The sequence below is a fragment of the Mauremys reevesii genome, linkage group 4 (assembly GCF_016161935.1).
Source record: "Mauremys reevesii isolate NIE-2019 linkage group 4, ASM1616193v1, whole genome shotgun sequence".
NCBI classification, from domain to species: Eukaryota; Metazoa; Chordata; order Testudines; family Geoemydidae; genus Mauremys; species Mauremys reevesii.
The window spans coordinates 3,364,986-3,392,230 of NC_052626.1; the positions used below are offsets into that span (position 1 = coordinate 3,364,986).

At 42.2% G+C, this 27,245-nt stretch overlaps 2 protein-coding genes across 6 annotated transcripts in view; one reads left to right on the forward strand and one right to left on the reverse strand.

Annotated features, from left to right (window-relative positions):
* Positions 1 to 855: 855 nt before the first annotated feature.
* On the reverse strand, positions 856 to 20,737 carry KLHL28 (kelch like family member 28). 5 transcript variants are annotated; one of them, XM_039537924.1, is made up of 6 exons: positions 20,423 to 20,733; positions 16,277 to 16,382; positions 13,533 to 14,431; positions 9,279 to 9,722; positions 5,663 to 5,871; positions 856 to 4,969 (listed from the first exon to the last, which is right to left on the reverse strand). In XM_039537924.1, the coding sequence occupies exons 2-6, from the start codon at positions 16,316 to 16,318 to the stop codon at positions 4,806 to 4,808; spliced, it is 1,758 nt and encodes a 585-aa protein (XP_039393858.1). In that variant the 5' UTR covers positions 16,319 to 16,382; positions 20,423 to 20,733; the 3' UTR covers positions 856 to 4,805. The 5 variants fall into 5 exon arrangements, with proteins under 5 accessions (XP_039393858.1, XP_039393860.1, XP_039393859.1 ...); XM_039537926.1 differs by having other exon boundaries at positions 20,523 to 20,579; XM_039537925.1 differs by lacking the exon at positions 20,423 to 20,733 and adding an exon at positions 19,868 to 20,042.
* A 232-nt stretch (positions 20,738 to 20,969) lies between these two features.
* TOGARAM1 (TOG array regulator of axonemal microtubules 1) overlaps positions 20,970 to 27,245 on the forward strand; it is a 79,399-nt gene continuing 73,123 nt past the window's right edge. The window contains exons 1-3 of the mRNA XM_039533707.1: positions 20,970 to 21,191; positions 21,290 to 22,735; positions 24,357 to 24,440. Coding sequence (XP_039389641.1) covers positions 20,970 to 21,191; positions 21,290 to 22,735; positions 24,357 to 24,440 — 1,752 coding nt within the window. The remainder of the gene's footprint in view (positions 21,192 to 21,289; positions 22,736 to 24,356; positions 24,441 to 27,245) is intronic.

Consider the following 27,245-nt stretch of genomic DNA (forward strand, 5'->3'; position numbering starts at 1 on the left):
GTATCTTAATTAAAACTAACTTTAGATGTTTTTCCCCTCAAAAACCATTTTATCAAAAAAATCCATTTAAATAAAAAAATCCGATTTGATTTAAAAAAAAAATCATTGATTTTTATCACCCTGCCAAGAGCATGAACTTTGCATCACAGAAAGTTTTATCAGGATATGTAAAGTTCTTCCTGAAACTAGGTTTCAGGTTGGAGTCTTCACGTCTGCAGCCCTGCTACAGAGCAGAAGAGGGAACACCCCTCTCCTGTACTTGTTGCAGGCACATTCACAAGTAGGTGTGTGCTTGCTGGGGCTTACTCCTGCGCACCTTGTAAAGTCTGTGGGGCAGGGCCTTACAATGGGACAAAACAAGCAGAGATTGTGGAACTTTTCTCTTTGATTAAAAAAAAAATTCATATTTTAAAAATGTCAATTGAGCATGTTAAATGTAATGTTTACACATACAAAGAAAAATGCACAACTTTTTAACTCTGCTGCCTTGTGGGCATGCATGGTTATTCACACGACATATCAAATATTGTATTTTATATGCATATGTACACACACACAGATCACAGTGTCACTTGAGTGTGTGTGGGGAGGGGTTACAGTTTTAAGACTACAGTATAAAAGCCTCCTCTGAAGCTACTTTTTGAGTCCTTTCTCAAAAGCCACATGCAGACAAAGGTCAGGAAGCAGATTTCTGAAAATTATTCTCTCTCTCGGCTTAATCCATGATTGGGAATTGAGGCCTCAGACCTCAATTAAGCCTCAAACCCCTTAAGGGACCAAATCACATGGATGTCATTGTATTTAAAAGTAGGATTAAAGCTAGCATGCATTTGCATTCACCATCCAGCCAAAATGTAAAAATAAAATCCTTTTTCCCCGATTTATTTAGTAAATATTTCACATTAAATGAAATACTGTTACAACAAATTGTTACAGAGCATTATCACAATAGCAAACAAACATTATTAAGAACAAGAATGCAAGTTATTCAGCAGTTTTTTCTTGAACTCAAATGCCACTTATGTAAACAATAATGAAAATAAAATCCTGCTGCTAAAAAAAGTGTACACATAAAAACACTGTACATACAAAATTACATTTCTCATCTGAAACTCACAACCAAATCACTCCTCACAAGTCGGAGTACAATACAGTACTCTCTCTACAATGGTTCTAAATCCTGCTAAAAGTTAAAATTCTCCTTGGGTTTAATGTACAGCACAGGACATAAGGCAAAATATAGGAATTATCATCCAGTTCTTTGAGTTTTAATTAAATATCAGGAATTTAAGGCAAACTTGGAAATTTTTGCATTGTTTCATATAAATGAATGAGGACTTACAGATGACAAATTCACAAAAGCAACACTTAACTACCTCCAGTAAAACAGTTAGCTATTTGGGACTTCAGAGATGTATACTGGAGACATTTGTTCTCTCAGAGATTCAAACAGGATTATTCCAAAATCAAAGCATTTCTAATAGCAATGACTGTCAGGAAACTTGCATATGGCATTTTATTAAGTTTCTTCTAAATATCTGAGTGAAAATCCAATGACTTATGCACATACAAACTCACACCTATTTTAAAGTGCTTTTAAAAATTTTTTTTGAGTGATTAAGAAATAGAACTGGATGATAATTTAAAGTTGTATGACATCTTATTTGAAGGTCTTAGCTTTCAGATTGCATGAAAGTTGGTACAGGCTGTAATAGGTTTATTTATTTTAAATGCTAAACTGATTGTTGTGTCAGATCTCCCTAAAATGGAGCACTTCGGTGAAGAGCACAAGCAGCGCCCAAAACAGAAAATGAACATGCTATATTTATTAGTTTACATCTCTAAACTTGATAGATGTACAGCATATGTGAGTATTCTGCATCTTACATTGATTCACTTCTATCAATATCCAATCTAAACAGATCTGCATCTAGAAACAGCAGGATTTTTCATTAACTATTACTTCTTCCATTCTTAACATCAAACCTGCATATTGAAATGTTGCTTGGGTTAGTACTCTAAATTTAGCAATAGGCTGGATTAACCTCAGTGTCATGTAAAGTGGTAAGTCTATTTAGTATAAATTAGTTTCACTATAGCCTAAATAAAGGGAATAATGTACACTGCTCTTGTAAAATGCTTTGAGATGCTTAAATGAAAGGTGCTAGCTAAATATTGACGAACCATCACCATACCTGTCAGGTATGTACTATTCTCTTTTTACTGACACCAGACCACTTATGTCTGTATCTTGTGCCACTTTCTACACATGAACTTTGTTTACTAATGATTCAACTGAGACTTAAGTCTGTATTTTAAAAACCTGCCTTCATGGAGTACTCTTGTAATTAATCAAACTCCTAAAAAAGTTCAGTACATACTGAATTACACAAAAAACATGTAGCCAATTCAAGGCATAAACTCAATTAAACACTGTTTTGCAAACTAGGTTCTTGAGCATTTTTATCTTGTTTAGATGCGGGATAAGATACTCCTTAATTCACAAAAATCAATGGTATTGCTATGAAATTCTAACTGGAAAGCAAAACAGCATATGTAAACATTCAGCTTGGGTATTTACTCGAACAAAATGAAAAGTCAGCCTAGACAGCAGACTAACATGATTTTGGTTGTGACCTGTTCCTAAAACTGCTTTTCTCCGCACAAACAGTCCATGTACAATAGAGCTACCTGTCTTCTATCAACAGATCAACTGGAATCATTCAATTATGCTCTTATTGCTATGTAACTAGAATAAGCAATAGGTCATTCAAATAAGCAGCATATAAAATGCTAAATTTGTCCATTGTATTTGCTTACAAATCCTGCTGAATTCTACCAAGTTAGTAAAGTATGAAGAATATTTGCAGGATTTCATAATTCATGCAAACATTGGTGAAACATGATTTTTTTATGGTTAAAAAGACAGTTCTCTCATTGTTTAAATCTGAATGTTAGCTTATGGAAGAACAAGGAAAACTGCAGTTTGCCTGGTTGCAATTAGTTTTACAGAAACTCAGAATAAATTAAGTACATCCAGGACACCTTATTTTATGTTCTTATAAATGGCTTTTAAAATAACTTTGTCTAACATTATTGCACTTTCAAGAATAATAGTATGTGGATTTTAAGAGTGAGGGGAAACATACATTGGATTATTATGTTAAAATCGGGACGGGGGTGGGAATAATCCCAGAAGCAGAAAAATGTACCAAGTTACCAGAATTGCAAGTATAAGTACAAATATTAGAACAGAATGCAAGATAAACGTGATTCCTTGCTTAAAACAGAAAGAAACATTTAGTAAAACATACTCTAGTAACCTAAATTAATATTTATTCAGTTATTTATTTTAAATAAATGGTCATCACATAACCTCAATTTTTTATTTATCCACCCAAAGCTTAACTAAATGTAGGGCCATCACTGAAGTAGACTTCTTCAGATTCCCGTTTATCACAAGAACCAACCTTCAGGATTTAGTTACAAAGGATATCTGCATAGTATAAATAACCATGCCCAGTGCTTTTTATTCAATGTGATATTTTTTAAAGGCAAAACTCGTCTAAAGAGGCAGAGATGCATTCTTCATCCAGTCCATATTTAGAAACTTTGTGAAAACAGGAATATTAAACTAGATAGATCAATTGAAAAAATTTAAGAGTATGTTGTGTTATTACTGACATTTTTCATAGGCACAAATTAATCAAGCAGATAGAGAGAAACAAATACACTAGAGAACAATCAAAACAAATCATGCTTTATGCATACTGCACTAGATTGGTAACAGCCTTGTGGTAAATCCTACATTTAGCACCATTTTGATACCTGAACACTCTGTAAAAGGAATCATACATTCTTAAAAAAAAATAATAAAAGTTACAAGGAAATATGAACACAAGTCTGCTAGGATCAAGGATGGGATGGACACATCTTTCTAAATATTTACACCTATGCTGTGAACTCTGCTGTGCTACTTAAGAAAACCAAGACATTGTTGATGAATTAATCATTTAAAATTTTCTTTGTATTATGGTTACAAGCACACTGCAGACCAGGTAAGTAATTTCATCTAGCATTAGTCTGTCCACAACAAAAATATAGGGGAAAGTTAAAACGAGTCAGTTGATTGCAATTTGTTTTAATAGGTTCAAAATATAATAAAAGGCATTAAACTTACCTTGCAAAATGTATTAATTTAAATAGTCACCCATGATAATTATCCCCAGCCCAAAAACACATTAAGCAGGTAACAAAGGAGAGTGTACAGGCAACATACTATGGCATTTATTATTTACAAACCTTGAGATTCAGAAACAAGGCAGCCCTTTAGTTACTATTCATAAAAAAGATTGTGAAGCACTGGCATTTTCTCAATATGAACACACAGCCAGACAACTATTAACAAACAGTCCAGTCATACAACATACTCAAGTATCTCTCATTCCTAGCACAGTAAACTGCATGTTTCATAGTAGGAAGAGGTAAAAGCTCTAAAAAGTGAAAGGATACATTAGGTTTTCTAATCCTATCCCAGGTATCCTAACGTTAAGATAACCATTTCATGCCAGTAACAGGATGTAGTCCATACCCTAGATTGGCAACAAGTTTCCATTTATTTTGTTTTGTGTAATTAACAATAACCAAGGCCAATTTTGGGGGAAAAAAATCCAACTCTGTCAATCAAATATTCACCCCACTCCTCCAACCCCAGAAAATGCAGCTTATGGTCTCCATGAATTGGGCATCTTTTCAAGCAGAAAAAGTTCCATCTTCACATTAGATCCACGAGTTCACACTTTTCATCAAAGTGCAGTCAAACCAAAATTACATCGACAGTACATCATACCAGCAGAGTCCAGCCAGGTATCCAGGATAGGGTCATATTTCTGTACAGTGTTCAGATAGGATGACCCTGAGTGACCTCCAACTACATAAAGGTAGTTATCAATTACAGCTGCACCAACTCCTATTAAAGGGAAAAAGATGCAAAATTCATTAATTTCTGCTAAATTATATTTTTATTTTTAACCACCTAAAATGGTGTTTTTAAAAATGGCTGCATAGGTGAAAAATCTGTGCCCCTTCAGATCCGTGTCTCCTTTCCTGAATCACCCTGCACCCTCCCTCAACAAAAAACTGACCTCCTTTTCCCAGTCAGACCGGGAGGAAGGGATATGCACTACTGAAATGCCTGTCCACAACCAGCTGCTTAGGATAGTTCTACTCCCATTTTTACCCTCGTTCATAAAGATATTAAAAAATGACATTTTCTACCTATCAGTATTAGTTATTGTCAAGATTCTGCCATCCTTTGGTTGAAAAGTATTTGAGCCCCCAGATAGTCCCCAATGACTTCAAATCGTCTACTTCTGAATAAGGTACGACTCAATGTGAGCAAAGGTAGTATAATTTTATAATAATTAGATTAGTAATATAAATGCTCTTGTAATGTATTCACACAAAATGAAAGATAAATCCAATATTTAGTCATATTTTCACATGACATCACATTGTTTCAGTGATCTTTAATCTACTCAGGGAAAAGACACAACAGTCTGAAGGCCAAGTCCTGCATCCTTCTATCAAGTCAACTAGCAATTTTGTCTCTAAGGACACCAGGAAAATCTCTTGACCGTCTCAGCATTTTACACATTCCTACCTGTTCTGGGTTCCTTCATAGGTCTACACACCGTCCACTGATTTTGATGTGGGTCATATCTCTCAATGCTTGACAAGTGAGACACCCCATTGTGTCCGCCCACTACAAAAATGAAGCCCAGCATGACAGCAACACCAAAGTTTATCCTTTTGTCTGCCATTGAAGCTACTGTCTCCCATGAGTCTTTACTTGGATCATAACGTTCCATGCTGCAGATACAAATAAACAACTTGTAAGGCTTGGGTTTAATGACATTTGTTTGCACTGAGTTTTATACCACAAGAGACTTCTCTACATTCATCAGGGATTCCTAGCTTGCTTTTGTCTACTAAAAAGTTTGCTCCTTTATGTAAGGCAATGAGAAAAAATGTTTAGGCTAATGGAAAAATTCTGCAGTCTAACTTCTTTTCACCAAGACTGGCACAAAGAAGCTCTGAAGCCAACATACTCAACAACAGAAAGATCAGTCCCTCTTAGGATCCTTCAGCAAAGTAGAATTCGCATAACTGAAGATTCAGCCCACAATATTGCCAAAAACAGTTTAAAAATATCCCCTCATAGCCAAACAATATCGTTCTGCCTGTACTCTGAGGTTATCAGATTATGGTCATAACTACAGGATACATTTTGACACGAAACAAGACAGAGTGCGGGGCTGAGCATTCTTGTGAAGGACAAGTGCCACTGTAATTCAAGTAACAACCACCAATAACAGGTATTCTGAACATTTCACAACTCTGCAATGGAATTTAACCAAGAAGTCTTTCAGGCTCAAGATTTTCCCATCTTGCCCCAACACCAACTGAGACTGGACCGGGGTGGGGATGAAAATGGGAAAGGAGTATTCATCAAGAATGGCAACACAGGGGTTGGAACTCCAGTCACTGAACAGTAATGGAGGATGGACATGTCCTCACTTCAGGGTAAATTTGAAAGTAACATGCAGCCCCACAAAACATACCTCTCCAGCGCTGGAGCTGTAGAGAAGACAGAGTGGTTATTACAGACACAGGAATGCAGCCATCCCTGACCAGATGTGCAGCGCCCGTGACATGGGGGGTGGGGGATGGGGAAGGAAAGAGAGAGGAACAGGGAACCAGGAGTAGCAGTGCACAGAAGGCAAGGAGCTTATTTAAACATCAGCCAGCTTACTCTATCGTCCAGGACTTGTACGAGCTTGATGACCATGAAATAAACAGAGTCCATAAATAGGGAAAACAAAGCCACTCAATAAAAAGGGAACTTTAAAAAAGGGAAGCTAGAAATACCTGTCACAATTTCAGTAACTCCATAACTGTGAGTGATACTGGCAATTCCTTTGTGACAAAGGAAAAGCTGTTCAAGCTATGAATGCATGAGAAGAGTAAGATTATCATAACCGTTCAATGTTGAGGTCTGTTTTTAGTGTTTTTTTCCTTAAAATTTACATTGGTTTAATACTTAATTGATCATCTAGTCTGACCTCCTGCAAGATGCAGGCCACATCCAGCCCCACACCCCCTCCTGCAACCCCCCCCCCCCCCCTGGGAGGAGGCGAAAAACCTCCAGGGCCACTGCAATCTTCCCTGGAGGAATTAAATATGTATACTTCACATTACTCCAGTGATGAATGTAATAGTTCCCCCCCTGCAACATTTAACAGAACTCACCTCTAAGAGACCTATGCAGTCTCATTCATTCATCAGCTGAACGGCACCTCCTTTGTCACAAACTAGGGGTCTGATCCTTTTGCCATTTAATTTAGTGCCAAGAACTTCAACAGCAGTAGAACCAAATGCCAAGTCAGCAATGCCCAACTAGTCTATATATATATATATATTACATTCAATAATTTTAAATATTGGTAGTTCACAAATGGCCAGATTTCTCCATCCTTTCGCTGATTATCCTGCTGTTTTAAGTGAGTCTTCTTTTGCTAGCTTGCCTTTTGAAGAGAGATGCCCAGCTGTTCTGCTGTCATTGTTAATGAGGGAAAGTTTGTGTAAGCTGCATCCTATGGCCCTAATCCTGTAGCCAGATCATAGATTTCACAAAATTTAAGACCAAAAGGGACCATTAGATCAGAGTCTTGACCTCTTGCATAACACAAACCATTAAATTTCACCCAGACACCCCTAAATTGAGCCCAATGGCATTAGTCCAAAGGAGATTAAACTGTCGTGTGCCACAGGCAGGGAACAGGAGACACTGAGGTGTCAACAATACTGTTACAATGGCTGGGAACTGATTAGATGGGAGATGCCCAGCAGCAGGTGAGCCCTGCTCCATGCTGTCGAGGAAGGTAAACCCCCACACAGTCCCTGGCAACATAACCTGGGGTAAAATTTATTCTTGATCCCAAATCTGGTGATCAGTTAGACCCTGAGCATCTGAGTAAGACATGCCAGGCACCTAGAAAGAAGATTCTTTGTATCACATCAGAGCACTGATCCACTCAATCTGCTGTCCGGACTCCAGCTGACCAATCTGATACTTCAGAGGTAGGCAAAACAAACCAACACACATCTGGTCATTGTGCATAAGGAAAAAAAAAATCCTTCCTGACCCTGCAGGTGACTGGCTGAAGCATGAAATTTGATTATAGTTAGTGTGTTAACACTGAGCTACAAGTGTTATGAGCATGGTGAGGGCAATGCAGGCAGTCCTGTTCTTGCCATGGCCCAGGAAAAAAGGGAATGTACAGGGGGATTCACGGGCAGAAGGGATCATGGACCAAGATCCATGTGGTGAGAAGCTGGCAACTGAATGGAGCACTGCTGACTTCGATGGAACTCCTTATGGGGATCTGAATGCAGGACTAGGGCCTGTGATTGTTTTTGGTTTTGTGCTCATCCCCTTGTACTGGAACTTTATTGTTAAACTAGTCTAAGGCCCCAGTTCAGCAAGATACTTAAGTACAAGCCTAACTTTTAGCACATGTGCAATCCCACGGAAGTTTCAATTTAATTATGAGCTTGAGTACCTTAGTGAACTGGGGCCAAAAGCATTAGGTAATGGCCCTTTAGAATCTGCTTTTTTCATACTTTGGGTAAATACCTAATGTCTGAAAGATGCACTATGAATAAGTATTTGTGAACACCACCATTCTGGAACTTTAGCTGGAAGATGGTCAACGTGTATGTTTTAAGAATTTAAGATTACGGTCAGTAGAATTAGAGAGGACCTGGAATCCCAACCATGTGGATTTCCAGGTCCTCTCTAATTCTACTGGCTGTAATCTTAACTCCTTAAAACATACACGTTGATCATCTTCCAGCTAAAGTTCCAGAATGGTGGTGTTCCCTAATACTTATTCATGGTGCACATATATAAAACATTTACATCTTCATATTGTTAGCATTAGAACTTTTAAGCATTTATATTTTTCTCTTAAGATTTGTATTAAAAAAAAAAAGAGCTGCGCTCTTAGCTAGAACACTTCAGTTGTACATTGAGAAGATTCCCCAAATGAATTCTCATGTTGATGCAGCAGAACAAGAACTAATGAGGCCCACCGTGGATTACCACTGATCTTGCATAGAAACTTTTACAAATGGCTGCTGATCACAAAGTAAATATTATCACTGGTTTTCCAAGTTCATATTATTTTGACCCTGCAGACCTCAAGAGTACATACCTGTTCATATGGGCAGGACCATAACCACCAATGGCATATATCATTCCATCCAAGACAGCAGCAGCAAAACAACTTCTTGTTTTACTCATTGGGGCCACTGGTTGCCATTCCTTAACCTTTGGAATGTATTTCTCTACTGACTGTAAATAAGATTGCCCATCATAGCCACCTAAGGCATACAGTTCTCCTGCTAGAACCACTACTCCAAGAGTACTTCGGCTCTCATTCATTCTTTCGAGAGATGTCCAGGTATTTGTATCAGGATCCCAGCATTCCACTGAACTTTCATGTTTTCGGTAATTGATGCCTTGACACATGTGGGTTGCAATCCCTCCTACAACATATATTTTCTGGTCCAGGACACATATTCCAAATTCATAGCGGGGAATGCTAAGAGGCGCCAGACCTATCCAGGAGTCTTTCTGGGGAAAATACATCTCAACACTGGAGAAGAAATAGAGAAATTGGATTAGGTGAACAGACTTTACTCTTTGAAGCTTTGCTAAGTCCCACCAAGAAGTATTTATTTGTTAAGACTGAAATGTATGTTCCATACTCATGTACCTTCCAGTGGCTTTAATGAGAGTTGGATCAGGCCTCAATTGATCCAGATCCAAGACTACTGAGTATTTCACACTCATTGATTAATGAGTGTGAGAGTTATTCAGTGAGGTAACTCTTCCTCTACATATACACAGGTAGGTAATAAAGAAAGGTAATAATTGGAGATATACCAATCTCCTAGAACTGGAAGGGACCTTGAAAGGTCATTGAGTCCAGCCCCCTGCCTTCACTAGCAGGACCAAGTACTGATTTTTGCCCCAGATCCCTAAGTGGCCCCCTCAAGGATTGAACTCACAACCCTGGGTTTAGCAGGCCAATGTTCAAACCACTGAGCTATCCCTCCTCTATATATACACAGGTAGGAAGAGAAAATTCCCAAAAGTCACCATGAAATATATCAACACTGTATGGTCACCAAGACCAGAAATCTGCTGGCAACTGGTATTAAAAGCTGCCATGGGAAATCCAGCTTCAGCAGTCTCTGGGCCAGTTTCACACCCCAAATGAGACTCCAGTGATCACAGCTGGATTTTTCCCAGACCTTTATTTCTTTGACAGTTACAGAATCCAGCAACCTCAGTCTTCACAGAAAGGTTCAAGGCAGAGATTGATAAAGATACAACAACAAATATTACAGCTCTGCTGTCCTGCAGGAGAAGGCATTCCATGCTGCAGAGTGGTGTGGCTCAATTTCAACTAGATCTGGTGGAGCAGATATCTGCATTTGCTCTTCCCCCAGCTACCTTTCAGCTTGAATGTATTAGAAAAGTTAAAACAAATAAATAGCTAAATAAACAAACAGCTCTTTATGTCCAGATGGATTGTTTGAACTCAAGAACTTCAGTTTAGTCAATTACAGTAGGGAACAGGAGAAGCTCCCTATTCCACTGCATTTGCTAAAGGCTTGAGAACAGCAGAAAGCAATGGATTTCTGACAAAAATATTGGGAAGGGATAGTCTTACAATCAGTACTTCACTGTGGGAATTTGCAGAAGAACAGCTCCAGAGAGAATATCAGAAAAGTACACTATTTGATTTAATAGAAAGCCACTGAAACTTTCAATTAAAATATCTCCAATCCTTAAATCTAAGGAACTGACAATTTCCCACCCTGATTGTCTTCTGTACCAATAGTGGTTTTCAATTAACACTTTGCTTCAGGAAAGCTATGTTTTCAGATCAAATTTGGGAAAGTTAAGCAGTTGTATCTACAGTAAATCATATGTAGATTTACAGAGATATATACATAGCAGCAAAAATAGTTACCTCAAAAATTAAAAACTTCAAATGACATGCTAAAATTTTCTTTAAGTCATGTAATTGTATAAGTTTGGTTTCAAGTTATTTAACAGGATACTAACCGAGCCTTTCTACTCTAAGAGATGGTCTGAATTGTGAAAGATATTACAACCCCATCCAGTATCTTTAAGTGCCAATGTATTCAATTTATAAATGGTTTATGTACAACTGCACTCTACTCCATGGGGGAGGGTTACCAGAGCTCATCCAGGAAATAAAAACAGTGGGTGGTGATTAAGGCCAGTCACTAAGACTAAACAATTCTAGAGAGGTTTGCATATGCTGGTTGAAGCTGGGTTTTCCAAAGACAAGACAAGGAAGGGGCTTTTGGTATAAAAGGATGACCTTGAACTGACACACAGGGCCTTCTCTCTGATCCAGCAAATGGAGGGGACCTCCTGACCAAGGGCCCCAATCCTTGAGGAAAGGCTGGAAAGACTTTGGCCTACTAGAGATCACAAAAAACTGATGAATAACCTCTGGTAAGATTTTCGCATGCATATCAGAATTTTGGTTGTTTTTATGTTTTCTCTGTAATGCATTTACCTTAAGAATACACGTTTTGCAAAGAGTGAGCTGTGCAGTAACTGGCAACGCACTGTTCATAGTCCTGAGAGAGAAAGCAAAGCACAGGACCAGCCTTTAGGCAGATTGGCTTGCTGGGATATCACAGTGTGGGCAGGGAGCTGTGCAGCCTTAAAACCCCAGGCAGGAATGAGAGTGACATGGGTCTCCACCAAAGACAGGTGATGGTTGGGAGCTGGAAACCGTATGCGGGTATCCTCAAGGGACCATGGAGGGGGAATACAGGTGCGGTTACCAAGAAACGGTGACATGAATACTCTATCATACAAAAGTATAATAAGGCTTAATGTTTAGTGTTAACGGTATACTATGAACCACAAAACAAAACATCACATTTGTCTGAAAATGTTATAAGCAACACCCAAGAATACTAGAACTGGAAAACACCCGAAAAGAAGTCATGTTTCTCTGTCTTTTTTTTTATACGGTTTGCTTTAGGCATCTGACACAACGCTGAGAGATGTTTATAGAATATGACCATTGGGGTCTATTCATAAAGAAGGACCTTGTGCAAGCTCTCAATTACCCTGTCTCTAAAAAGGTGAGAAATTACATTAGTCTACCTCCTCAAGTAAGGATATGAGCCCTTGCTCAAAAAAAAAAGGGCTGTGTAACCTACATAATTAATCATTTACAAGTGAGACTAGCACATCTGGCTTCTCCTAGGCCATGGAGGTGACAGCAGCTGTTGCTATTAGTGCTGCATAATCTCCCCCTCCCTCTTCCAAGCATTCACTCTCATCCAATTCTAGCTCTGTGCTTTGGAGCATGTTGAGAGCAGATAGAATGTTATATTGTAACAACATGCTTCTAGTAAGCTATACTGGGTATATGTAAATTACCAGATTCGGAGGCTAACATTTCCATGGGGACAACAAAAGGCACATTTCTGGCCCCAGGATCACTGCACTGCCAAATTTCAAGTTCTTGTTCCAAACATTTGAGGCACTACACAGCTCTTAAATTATCCAACCATTTATCTGAATTTGGCAGACCTAATTCCCAACCCCCCCACCCCATCTCATTCTTAGAAACAGAACTCTTTTTGCTAATACACACAAAGTTTGGAAAATTTCAGACTAAATGGTTTTAAGCAATTGGAAACAGAGGCTTGTAGGAGAAAGTATAAAGCAACTTTAACTAAAGGTGTAGCTATACTACTTACAATCAAGGATTCAAAGCACTAAAATGTAACTTACAAAGTTATACCATCTCAAACATCATTTGAAAAATAAGAGTTAGCAGTCCCAATTATACATTCTGGTTAAGTACAAGGTCTGTTTTATCCCACCAATAAGGTTTTGTAGGGCGCACATCTATGACACCTAAACTACATTTTTACTATTTGGCAGTCTAGACTGGTGATTGGGGAGAGTAACAAAAATCATATACAGAGTAAAAACCTGAAAGGGTACCAAGGCAAAAACTGAGTGAAAATACCTGTACTGTTAACAAATTTCATATTTAATTACATGCAACCCAAACTATCTACTAAGGCTTTGCAATATTTTACATTGTAGAAAAGTTCTCAGCACAAATAAGGAACACGTATCAAGGAAGATCATATATAAAAATAAAGAGCATAGTATGCTCATCCCTGTCCTCTGATGTTTTTTAAATTCGATTTTTAGTCATTTGGCTGCTCATGAAAGGAGCTGATACGCTGATACACTGACAATGTCAAGACTGAAGCCCTTTAATTACAAATTAAACAGTTACAACCCAAAGACTGTCTCAACCCTGACCTGGAGGGGCATGTTAATGCATGGCTTGTTAAAACCACTTGGTTTCACTAATACTCCTTACCTTTCCAAACAAGCAAATAATCCAGCTTTTCCTCCTACAGCACAAAGTACTTTAGGAGCACAACGTGGTCGTGTTGTCAACACAGTCTGATGGGAAAGTCTATGCTCAGGCATAAAGTGGTATTTCAGGGCTTCATTCAGTAGATGTTTACAAGTATGGTCATCACGAATAAGATGGTTTGCTTCATACAACCTAGTAAGAAACTTAACACTCAGCAGTGGCAACCGGACACAGTGTAGCAGCTGTGCTAAGTACTTCTGTCGCTCCTGCACATCGTACTTGATCCAAGACTCCAGTGCATAAAAAACTGTCTCTTCTGTGACAACATTCAAGCAGTCATTTGAAACAATTTCATCTAATTCAGCATGTGTAAGCTCAAAAAATTCTTCAGTCTGACAAACGTCTTCAAAATTCTGACAAATGTATTTGTTAGCAGCCAAGTAGAGGTCATGGCAGCCATACGTCTCTGCGAAACGAGAAATCCCAATGCAATTGCCAGGATCTAGCTGGCTTTCAAGAAATGTGCAACATTCTTTTAGTACAAGTTTGATCTGAAGAAGATTTGCAGCTGGAAGAAGTGACTCTACGGTGTCCTGCGAGATGAATACAGTCCCTGTGTATGCATATTCCACTATAGCCTGCAGTGCTGCCTCGTCAATGCACTGGAACTCTACCTCAGAGTTCTCTTTCTCTGAAAGATTTCCAGTGAACATGGCTTTGAAATACGGGCTGATGCTAGCAAGTACCACTTTGTGCGCATGGATCTTGACATCGCCAACTCTAAGGATAATGTCACACAGCTCATGGTGTTGGCGAAGGAGGTTCAAGCCCTGCAAAAGCTGTTCAGAATGTAAGTGGGTTAAGTTGGCAAGCATGTAGGTTGGAGACGACTGGTCCATCTGTGACAAACAAAATTTTAAATATGTTATTCAGTGTTTTATTTTAAAGAGTTTCATTATCCATTTTACTTAGGCCTCTTAAATCATTAAACAGACATTTTAAAAAATCAAATTTATTCTTCATCATTCATGCTGATATTTTAATTTTGCATTATGCTCCAATTGGACAAATAAAACATGTTTTGCTTTCTGATTTTCACAAACTAGCAAAGTGCTTTTCTTATGCACATTAATTTAAAGTCAAAGGTATTATTATATTTGTTAAAAAGTCTTTCCTTTACAGAACTTGTATTTTGGGCCTTACCTACCTAATAGTGTGTTTAAACTGGGACTTTGCATCAAATAGACCCTCAACACAACCACACTGGTGGAATAAAAACAATTAAGAGACCATGTTCATTTTGGACAGAGCTTTGAAGTTCATAAACTTATCAAAGTAATGTGAGCTGAAGATCACTACCCTTTTGTGTCAGGTTGATGCACAAATTCCCTTGTTTGAAGAAATCTGCCTAACATCCATTTGAACGCTTCAAAGTCAATGAGCTGTACTGATAATTCTCTTTAGTGAATACAGTGGAACCTCAGCGTTACGAACACCTCAGGAATGGAGGTTGTTCGTAACTCTGAAATGTTCATAACTTTGAAGAAAACGTTATGGTTGTTCTTTCAAAAGTTTACAACTGAACATTGACTTACTATAGCTTTGAAACTTTACTATGCAGAAGAAAAATGCTGCTCTCTCTTTATTTTTCAGTAGTTTACATTTAACACAATACTAAACTGTATTTGCTTCTTTTTTTTTTTGGTCTCTGCTGCTGCCTGATTGTGTACTTCCGGTTCCAAATGAGGTGTATAGTTGACTGGTCAGTTCATAGCTCTGGTGTTCATAACTCTGAGGTTCTACTGTACTAAGCAAACCTTGTGTAGAGGAAACAATTACTACACATGTCCTTGGAGGACAGCAGGGGCCATGCACTCTTCAAAATTTAATATTCTGCAAGGAGGTTCAATATCTTCCTCCTTCTTTCACGGGAGCACTGGGTAGGATTCATTATTTAATAAGTGCTTTGAAAAGTTCTCAAACATTACTAAATTAAATTATTGTAGTTTTAGAAAAGAATGGGAATGCTTATTTCAGAATCATTTCTAACAAACAATTATAAGGGGCCATTCTGCCTACAAAACTATTTTTCTTATTGTGACAGACTGACAATATCTTGAACAAACCTTATGGAATTAAGATAAACTTTACTGAGTTAAATTAAACCTTACTGAATTAGGGTTAATACCTCTGAGGTACCATGTATTAAAAATGCAATTGTGTGTTATGGTAGCATTGTACATACCTTCTCTAGAAGGGAGAGGAGCTGCTAATGTACGTATCCTCTGTTATCAACCCCTTGACGCCACCGCCTTGGAGAGGCTCACATATACCAGTTCAGATTGCATTCTCCGGGGACCAAAGGCCAAAGAAACGGGTTTTGAATAATTAGCCTAATTTTAAACTGGCTCATGGGCTTTCTTCCTGAACCAGCAAATGGATGAGACCCTGGTCTTCAAAGGACCTCAATCCTCCGCATAGCGTTGAAAGGACTGTGTACTTTTTCTGAGCTGAAGTTGTAATGAATTTGTAACCACAAGGAATCCCCTTGGGTGGGAGGTTGGAGGACTGCTCCTGCCAGAATCCATGTTAGGGTGATATCTAGTAAGCTTATTAGCATGTGTGTAGGTTCTTTTTCTTTTATTGTTTGTAATATGTTTTCTTAGTAGTGCTTTTTACCTTAAGAATAAAGAAGGCTTGCATAGGAAGTTCTTTGTGGTACTTTATAACTGTAGCAAATATACCTGTGTTAACCGTCTCTGAAGAGGAAGTAAGCAGGTGTCCATCAGCAGCCTGTCTGTGCTGGAGATAACACGGTGTAGGCAGGGAACCGCTCAGCCTGGCAAAACCCTGGGCAGAAGGCAAAGAGACACATGTTTCCACCCAGAAAGGCTTCCAGCTCCCCAGCCATTGCCTGAGAGTGGGTGCCCAGGTTGGATCATTGAGGGGAAATACAGCTGCAATTGCACTGAACTGACACACTTATTATTATTTATTAAATAAACATAATACCCCTAGCCTCTATTTTGAGTATAATTCTGTTTGTTGTTTTTATAGTTATTGGTTCATAAACCACAGAAGTAACTCTTTTGTTTACTATTTTATTGCAGCCAGAATTATTAAATTTGTGGTTGGGAAAAAGAGTCAGGCTGCTAAAAACTGCGGCAATGGAATTTTATTCTCAGATAATGATTAGACAGATTCTACCCTTTTAGGCTACATCCAGATGTGCTTTACCAGTACAGGAATACTAGCATAATATACCAGCAAAGTGCTCCTAGTGAGGATGCAATTATACAAGCTTTTTACCAGTATAATAAAACCATTCCCTACAAATGAAAGAAACTGGCAAAAGTGCACATATCCTGGCACAGCTGCATGCACGCTAAGGACTTCTGGTTGCACAAGCTATGTCAGTCAGGAATCGCACCTCTTTGCACCCCTGACCAATACAGCTCTACGGGCAGAAATCTGTAGTGCAGACCTGGCACTAGATTCTGAAAGCCCACTGAAATCAATTGGCTTTGAGGAAAAATTTGGCCAAATAATTTTAAAGTCTCATTTTGCCATCATTATCCACTTATTCATGCACAGTTGCTCCCAGCATCAGCCACAGGGGTTATGCACAGAGGAAGGAACAGACTTCTAAAACCTAGATACTGTGCATAAGAAATTATGAAAATAAACTTGAAGGAAACAACATTTTGAATTGTACACTTTTCAAGCATTCCATTGTGTCCCCGTTGTTGTACTACACATTTTCACCTCTTCCTTGTATTTAAACAAGCTGAACAATGGCAGAGACTACAACTGACAGATCCACTCTTGTTCATGACCCCAGACAAAATACATATGAACATTGTGCCCATCAGATTTCTGAATTTTAAATAAAATCAGATTTTCATCTGTTAAACTGACTACAACGCTTCATCATTTTGCTTCTTGTCAACTGGTACTAAAAAGTAAGGACTTGTGGTCACTGGCAAGTTTCTCTTCACCACTTTTATAACTCCCTGACACCTAATTTGCAAAGCAGCACACCGGTGAAGTACTGAGTCTGGAGGGAGACAATTATCTGACAATGTTTAAATATAGAACATAGCAGTCACTAGCAATGAGGTAAAGAATTACAACCAAAGTAAAAACAAATTTGTGTAGCAAAATACACAAGTTTACCCCTTTCCTATTATAATCTTGTATCAGGTTTTTAAGAAAACCCTTCACCACAATTCTCTGAAACAAGATTGTGACAATTGGTCACTAAATTTGCACTATTCACAAGCTTAGTGACGCAATCTAGCAGCTAAATCCCCTGCTTCTTTTCTCTTTATTTCCTTTATTTAAGTGTATTTGTTTACATAGATTATTTTTCTTTGCCTCACTTCCTAATTTTACTCTAGGAGTATGCAGAATCCAACAGACACATGAAGCTAACATCATCCTAAAAGATGATTGCTAGAGAACCAGAATCATTAGTGTGATATGGAGTAAGTCCCAGATCCTGCAAAAACTTGTACACATAACTTGGCATGTGAGCAGTCCCACAGAATTAAATGTGACTACTCACATTTGGGTTTACCACACATAACAAAACCTGTGATCGTCAAATAAACAACAGTGCACAGAATCTGTATCTCTTTACTTAGTTTGTTAGCCATGAAGTTAGAACAAGATACATTCACTAGTCAGAGAAATGTTTCTATTCAAATAACTTGCACTTAGCAAAGTGTGGTACTGTTCCTATAAAACATTTAGATGAACTGTTGAGTACTAGTCCCTTCTAATAACAAAAATTAAAACTGAAGTACAATAAATACCAATAGAATTATTGTTAGGAACATCATGATTATCTTGGAAAAGTTGTATTAAATTTGCTTGACCTACACATTATCCTCTTTTCACAAACAATATTATGTAATGACCCCCAATTATCTACCTGGGATTTTCTTTACATGGGAATAATAGGAAGTAAGGGCTCAAGTGCTTATTCCAGGTCAAGGGAGCTTTGAAATGCCTCCCCCAAATCCTCATTTGTACCATAAAACCTAGAATCACAGCACGCCCATCTAGGCCTTCTCCTGTCCAGTAGAGGCTTGTTCCCTATTGCACATTTAAGAGCTTCACCAAGTTTAATTTTAAGTTTCTCAAGCAACCACAATGCAGTACATCGTACACACACACACATTGTGAGTCAAATTACAATGAAAAAAATGCCATCCCCAACATTGTGTAGCATAAAACCTTCTTGTTTGTGCTTGTTAATTGTATTCTAACTCTGATATACACCATAATATAGAAAAGGGAATATGCAACAAATAAACCACCATTTCAGACAGAAGTTTACAGCTGAAGAAATTAACAGAAAATTGCCTCTTATTTAACTCCCTCCAGAGGGACAGCTTTGGAAAATATGCTAGAAGGACACGCCTCTGGGTACCACTACAATACAAATAATATCTCTATATTGACAATCTCCTCAAACTATGGATTAGTTGAAACCTAGCAGGCCTGTTCCATTTCTAGATTCTACCAACAAATCATAGGACACTAAAGACAGAACTACCTTTGTCCCCTCCAGACTAGATTACTGAATGTTCTCTACTTAGGGCTATTCTTAAAGACAACTCTGAAGGTTCAATGATAACAGAAGGCCTACCTACTTGGTGAAGTGGCATGATGTTAGCATATTGCACTTGTTTTGCCAGCTCTGCCTTGCTTCCCCATCTACTTTCAGGTACAATGCAAAATGCTGGGTTTGGTCTAAAAAGCCTCATTGGCAACATGGCAATTTCCCAATGGAACATTTTTCATCAGAAAATGCCAATTCATCAAAACGTTCCATGAGAATGAGACAATTTTGACAAAACAGCCAGAAACCGAAAATGTTAAGAATTGAATCCTGCCTCATTTCCCACCAGCTCACCCTCCGGGCTCCTTGGCAGCACGGGCTCCAGCAACCCTGGTCCCAGCACAGTCTGCCGGGTGCCTTGCCCCACAACTGGGGGTCCCAGCCTGGCAGGCTGCCAGAACTCTGGGTGGCTGGGGGAGCCTCAGAAACATTTCAAGAAAGCCAAACGGAAGCACCGTTTTGAGTTTTCTAAATGAAGTTTCAGAATTTCCATTCTGCAGGACAGGGCTGCCCAGAGGATTCAGGGGGCCTGGGGCAACACAATTTTCGGAGCCTCTTCCATAAAAAAAAGTTGCAATACTACAGAATACTCTACTCTCGTGGGGGCCCCTGTGGGGCCCGGGGCAAATTGCCCCACTTGCGCCCCCCCTCATTTATTTTGGAATTTCCCACGGCAAAGGAATTTTGTTCGGGATCCGGGATCTACCTTTGGCTGAGGATCTGGCGACCTTTGTAGGTTGCCCTCTTGCTGCACAGCATCTCAGTGTCTTCTGGAGCCGAGGCGGGTCTGCAAACCCCAGGACCAGCCCGGGGCGCGCTCAGCGGGGAGCGCCTGCCTGGGACCCGGCTCGCTCGGGCGGCGGCGCCAGGCTGGACTCGGGGGCGGGGGGGGCGCCCAGCGGCACGAGGCGCTGCCGTTTCCGACGGGCGTTGCACGGTGAAGCTGGGCGCGCCCGGGGACTCGAGGGGGTGACCGGGGCGGGAGAGGGGCGCCACGGCACAGCCTGAAGACGGCGGCGGTGCAGGGGGGGGGCGCCTCAGGCGTGCAGCAGCCACGCACCGGCCCGCCCCTCTCCGGGAGCAGCCCCCGGCCTGCAGGGCGAGCTGGGCTGCCGGAGGAGCTCGGGGCCGGCGGGCGAGCGGAGCAGACCCCGGCCCGGCCCCCGACCACCGGGGGGCGCTGTTCGCCGCACGCGGAGCTCGGTTGCGGCGGGGCTCTTCCTCCCCACCCAGGGGCCGTTCCGCCGCCGGCTCGACTCACCTGAGTCATGAGGGCGAGAGGCCGGGACGAGACCAAAGCCCGCGGCGGCAGCAGTAGGCCCCGTCGCCTCCTGTCAGACACCAACACACAGAGATCTTACGTCACTTCCGGGCATCCAAACCCGCGGCTCTGGAGCGTTGCCTTCCCAACGGCCATTTCGGTACAGCCTCCATCTTGCGGGTCACGTGACACTAGCCCCCCGGGACAGTTACGCCTCACCCTCGAGATCCCGGAGACTACAAATCCCATAGTGCTCTGCGCTGCCCTTTCCGGCAACAATCGGCGTTGAGACGTACCTTGGGAAGGTCATGTGACACCCTCCCCTTGCGGGCGGCCATTTTGACTCGCACTCTGGGGAAGAGGCGAAGCGTTGGTTCAGTCCGCTCCGCCCCCTCCCCTTCGGCCACGCTTGGTTGAGGCCGCGCAGGCGCAGGGCGGCCCCTGGAGACCGCGATGTTTTCCTCTCAGGCCGGTTGCAGCCGCTGCCCGGGGCCGCCGCCGCCGCTCCATGGCCGCGGCCCTCGCCCTTCCCCCGCAGGCGGGCAGCATGGAGGCCAGTGAGCGCGGGGCGGGCGGGGACACGCGCGCGCCCAAGGGCCGGGGCGCGCCGGCGGAGCGGGAGCGGGAGGCCGCCCTGCTGCAGCAGCTGCTCCGCCGCCGCCCCCGGGGCCCCGAGCCCGGCCCGGCGCTGCCCGCGCTGTCGGGGCCCGGCGGCGAGGAGGGGCCGGGGTCGGGGCCGGGCCCGGGCGAGCTGCCGCTGGCCGAGCTGGTGCGGGGCCTGCGCGGGGCGAGCCCGGCGCTGCGCGGGAGGCGCTGCGGGACCTGCGCCGCCGCCTCCTCCTCGCCCGCCCGGGGCCCGGCGCCCAGGCGCTGCGGGCGCTGGTGGAGCACGGGCTGGAGAGCGCCGACCCCGCGCTGCGCACCGCCACCGCGCTGCTGCTGCCCGCGCTGCTCGGGCCGCCGCTGCCCCGCGGCCTGGACCTGGGCGAGCTCACCCTCAGCCTGGCCAGGAAGCTGGGCGCGCCGGCCCGGCCCGGGGGCGGCCCGGGGGAGGAGGCGGCCGCCGCCTTCAGCAGCCTCCGGCAGCTGGGCGAGAGCCTGGGGCCCGAGCGCTTCCACGGCTACCTGGGCCGCCTGCCCGCCGCCCTGCGCGGCCACTACAATCGCCTGCTGGAGGCCCGGCTCGGCGAGGACCTGTGCGGCGGTGGCGGCGGCGGGGACACCTCGGGGCCCCGGCCCCCGGAGCAGGAGCCCCTGAGCACCAACCTCAAGTTCGGGCTGATCCCTCAGGAGCTGCACGGCCGCCTGCTGGACCAGGAGGATTACAAGAACCGCACCCAGGCTGTGGAGGAGCTCAAGCAGGTGCTGAAAGATGCCTCCCCTGCCTGCCTGGCCTCCACGCCCGCCCCCAGCCTGCTGGGGCTCATCAGCTTCCTCTACACCCTTCTGGATGACTCCAACTTCAAGGTGGTGCATGGCACCTTGGAGGTGCTGCACCTGCTGGCCCTGCGCCTGGGCGAGCAGGTTCAGGCCTACCTGGGACCCTTAGTGTCGGCCGCTGCCAAGGTGCTGGGTGACAACAAACTGGCCATCCGGCAGGAGTATAATCAGCTCTTCTGGCGCTTGATGAAGGCGGTGGGTCCCCAGCAGGTACTGTGCCTGCTGCTGCAGCCAGAGCATCTACAGCACAAGAACTCCAAAGTCAGGGAGGAGGTGGTGAACATCTGCATTGGGTCCCTACTCACATACCCTAGTGAGGACTTTGACTTGCCCAAGCTGGCGTTTGGGTTGGCACCAGCCCTGGTGGACAGTAAGCGGCGGGTCCGCCATGCTGCCCTGGAGGCCTTTGCGGTGTTGGCCTCTTCCATGGGCTCAGGCAAAACCAGTCTCCTCTTTAAGGCTGTGGATGCTGTGGAATTGCAGGACAATGGGGATGGAGTGATGCACGCTGTACAGGCCAGGCTGGCCAGGAAAACCTTGCCTAAGCTAACAGACCAGGGGTTTGTGGAGTATGCTGTGCCCATGCCATCCTCTGCCCATGGCAGGGGGGTCCATCTGCCCTATGGAGCAGACACAGATTGGTTGCTGGCAGGCAACAGGACTCAGAGTGCACACAGTTACTGCGGGGATCACACAAGGGATGCTACACAAAACTATGGCTCTCACAGCCCCTATACTGATCAAGGGATATGTCCCAGAAGGGTTTTAAGTGCAGGTAAAGGAAAAAACAAACTGCCTTGGGAAAATGAGCGAGCTGGAGGCACAGGAGGCTGTTCAGGAAACCAGACATCTTTTACAAAGGGCGTAGAGCAGGTATGTACACTAATTCACTTCACAGTTTTTTTATAAAGGCCCTTCCATATAAGGAGCTCAGAGCTCTTTGTAAACATTTAATGAACAAGGAGTACTTGTGGTACCTTAGAGGCTAACAAATTTATTTGGGTATATGCATTCATGGGCTAAAACCCACTTCATTGGATGTGTGCCGTGGAAAATACAGTAGGAAGATGTATGTATGTGTGTGTGTGTGTGTGTGTGTGTGTGTGTGTGTATATATATATATATATATATATATACATACACACACACACACACACACACAGAACATGAAAAAATGGGTGTTGCCATACCAACTCCAATGAGACTAATCAATTAAGATGGACTATTATCAGACGGAGGGGAAAAACCTTTGTAGTGATAATCAGGATGGCCCATTTCAAACAGTTGACAAGAAGATATGAATAACAGTAGGGGGAAAATTAGCATGGGGAAATAGTTTTTCCTTTGTGTAATGACCCATCCACTCCCAGTCTTTATTCAAGCCTAATTTAATGGTGTCCAGTTTGCAAATTAATTCCAGTTCTGCAGTTTCTCATTGAAAACACTGTTCAAAAACAGACTTCCTTGTGGCTGGACTTTAATGACCGAAGTTCCAAGATCCTTTTGATATAGGTCATATTGCTTCTGTGTCACAGATAAGGAAGCTGACATGCAGAAGCCAGGTGAGTTGCCAAAGTCAAGTACAGTCTGTGATAGAGTTAGGAATATTAAAAACCAGATTTCCTGTCATTAAAATCCACTTGTTTTTTTACCTCAAGAGGAAACTGGTTGGTTTCCTTCTAAGTGGAAAAGCTCTTCAGATATAAACCGAAAAGGGAACATGACTGTGGTCCTACAGTGCAAAATAAACTACTTCACATCTGGCTCTTTATACAGAGTTCTGGAGTGCTCTTATACCCGATGCTTTTGTCAGTAGGCTCAACTACAGAATATTTAAATGCGTAGGTCATGTCAATAGTTACCTGAGTTGCATTTGACAGTATGAGAGCCTGCATTGAGTAGGAAAGGTTTTAGGTCAGGCATAGCTAATACTCCCACTAATCCTAGTCTAAATCAGACAAACCCTGAATTTGAGTTTAGCTAACTTATAATGAATGCTGGTTAGAAAATCAGTCTTACTGAAACAATTCTCTCCACTGAATAAGTTTGCCATTTAAAAGTTAATTTTCAGTCTTGTAACTATTCTAAACTCCATATTTTACTCGTATGTTTCACTACCTTGAGCTTTTCCCTCTAACTAATTAGCCCCGCATAATGGATATAGAACCACTGAGAAATTGAAAAGGGGGGAGATTCATTATGCACAAGCACATTCCTTAATCAGTATGTGATGAAACTTTCAGATCGGCAGTCCTGGGCACTGATGTCATATATTTATCCACAGAACAGATAGTCTAGGTAAGGGTTTTAATGCTGACCTGCAGAGATCATCTCTGTGGGTTAGAAGAGATTTCACTCAGTTCTTGTCCTTGTTTCTGAGACTAACAATTTTATTAATGCTAATTGTATAGGTAATTACTAACTGTAAATGAAATCAAGTTGTATACTGTGATATGTATTAGTGTCACAAATCTTTCACCTTTTTTAAAATTAGGAAACTTTTCATGAATGTGGAACTTCAGAAATTACCTCTTGTTCACTGCTTGAAGAGACAATCCTCTCCGTGACATCACAACTGGTTGCTGTGAAATTGTTCCAATTTTTTTAAAGCGAATGTGCTTGCAAAAGTGGACATATTTGATGCCTGTAGATTAGAGGGAGCCCTCAAAGGGGAAATCGAATCACAAAAAACAGTGGGCAAATGTGGCCATATTGATAACACTTGAGACTAAAGACCTCCATTTGACCACAGAATCAGTAAAGTATTGGGCGGGAATGGTGTAAAATTTCCCCACACCGCCCTATCAGTGTGCTTTCTTTGACCTGGAGAAACAGCCTCAGATGGTAGTGAATTGTTCACTACAATTTCTTATTCTACACAGAACTTGCGCAGGAAACCTTAAAATTTTTAGCACAAGCTTTCCTCTTATATTTATCCCACCATTCTTAGTAATGTCATCTTGTACCATGGTAAATGCACTGTTTTCCTCTTGGTGTTGGCACACCTAAAATGTTTGTAGACTAGAACTTGAAAAAGTGTGTGGCAGATGAGGAACCTACAGCTGTACCAAAATTTCTTCACAACATAAAATTGTATTTAAAATACAAGGAGCTGGATTGACAAAGGGGTTTAGGCTCAGTGTTGCAGTACCTAATTTTAGGCACTGTTCTGCCAATGGACTCCTCAGCCCTGAGTTAGCTGCCCACCTTCTCTGTATAATGCGTGGGGTGGGTTAGGTGCCTAAGAGTGGGATCAACAAAAGCCAGCAAGCTGAGCAGGGACTGAGCTGTCTGAAGTAGGAAATACCTGGGTGAGATGTGGCCTAAGCTTGGACTCTGAAAGGGACTTGGGGGCCTACCTCCATCTGGGATTCACATCTCCTGGAGTTATGTGCCTAAAACCTTTCTTGCTAGGGAGGAAAAAAAAGACAGAGGTGGTGCCCCCTTCTTCCCTTTAGCACAATGGTTAGAGCATTCACCAAGATGTGGGAGACCCAGATTCAAATTCCCTTCGCCCCCTGTTTGACGTGGACAGCGATTTGAACCTGCATCTTTGGACAGTGCCCTAACCACTAGCTTGTGGATAGCCTTGGAAGGATTAGATTTTAATTGTTTGTTGTAAATGTCAATTTCACCGTACACCCACAAACTCATAAAAAATATTTCTATCAGTAATAACTGAAGTTTACAGATAAGCTCTCGCACAGCATTTTTCTTATTTTGCCTTAGTTTAATTTAATTATATTTACTCTGTATATTTGGACATGTGATGTTGACAGTTTATTTTAATGGTTATAAAGCTGTAACTTTTTAAATCTCAATGTCTGCTGTCATTAAATAATTGTCTGACCCTTATAATTTCCCAAAACAGTGAAAATGTAAATTGATAAACATAAAAAATGCTTAAGCCCCATGATTTTGCCCACTTGAAAATTTCAATGATACAAATAGAAAAAATCAATATTCGTTTAAATTATTAAAAATAAATAAATCTGCCAATGGAATCTACCCATGGCATATTCTGATGTGGGGAGCTCTCTCTCTCTCTCTCTCTCTCTCTCCCTCTCCCCTGGTGAAACCATTTCACTTTGTATATATGTTCACTGGTCCAGAGACAGAGTGAGGCTGACTCAGTAGCTAGCTGAGTGGTCAGGACCCTCACCTGGCCTGTGGGAGATCCACCTTCAATTCTCTGTTCCAATGACTATTTAAGTGTTTTACATGAAGTGGAATGGCTTCAACAGGAGAGATTGAGGGACCCACCCCAGCATATCTCATAGCCCGATTGTTAGTGCACTCTCACATCCCTGCTCCAGATTGGGCAAAGAGGGTATTTGAAACCAGGACTTCTATATCCTGGATGAGCGTTCTCAGTGCTGGGCTAAAGTTTTATAAGGGGGCCACCTTTTCCTCGTCCTCCGGTGCTGTCACTTTGTTTAGGTTTAGGGCCTGATCTATAAGGTAACTTCTGAGAACACCTTCATTGGGCCCTGCAGATGAAATAGGCAGGAGAATGCCTAGCTGGAGGATCCTGTCGGGGCTTAGGCGTGAGCGAGGCACGTGGGCATCAGGACTGAGGTGGCTTTGCGCATGGCCAGTGGCAGATTTTTAGATGCCTAAAGGAAACAGCAACAAAGAGTGCAACTGAGGAAGTGGGTATTCACCCAGGAAAGCTTATGCGCCAATACATTTGTTAATCTGGAAGGTGCCACAGGACTCTTTGTTGCTTTTTACAGATCCAGACTAACACGGCTACCCTCTGATAAAGGAAACATGGGTGCCTGGGGACTTCAGGCCTCTACCGGGGTTAGGTGGCAGTTGAGTGGGGGTTTTGAGGATCTGAATATTGGACTTAGTTGCTAAGTGGCAGTTGGGGCTAGATCCACGGTGCGATTTAGGCATCCAAGTTTCTAGCCTTTGGGTTGCAAAATCATCATTCTGAACATGATGTAGACCAGTGTAATATCTCTTTCATGAGCTTGCAAACAGCTCCATTACTTTTGCTGTTAAAGGCTTTGCCAAGGTGCTGTTCAGTGGAATTAAAAAGGCTCTACTTGCTTTCACTACTGCTGTTCAGAATTCTGTGGTTAGTATGATAGGATTATCTTCCAGAGTGAAGATGCAGCCTGTAGGACTGTATTTGAACTAGATTTTTAAAAAACAAAATGTTCAGCATCTCCTAAGCCTTTCCCAGAGACACTCAGTCCCCTCTGGAAATGTTTTCTGTTCCTGTCTTTCCCTTCCCCATGACTTAGAACTGTCTGCCTCACTTCCATTTTATAGTCTATTATGTTTTAGTTGTCTGTAAGGCAGAGTGATGACTTTGAGGTGTTTGAATTTGAAGATTTTGTCAGTCACACTCTGCCTCCTGTGCCCCTTGTCC

Bases quoted from the DNA above. Each gene is read 5' to 3' on its own strand.
- KLHL28 (XM_039537924.1), bottom strand. From the start codon at position 16,318: ATGGACACCTGCTTACTTCCTCTTCAGAGACGGTTAACACAG. The intron at 9,723-13,532 runs GTAAGGAGTATT...TTTCTTCTCCAG, and splicing joins TTATTTGCTTGTTTGGAAAG to TGTTGAGATGTATTTTCCCC. The intron at 4,970-5,662 runs GTAGGAATGTGT...TCCCTTTAATAG, and splicing joins TATGAAGGAACCCAGAACAG to GAGTTGGTGCAGCTGTAATT.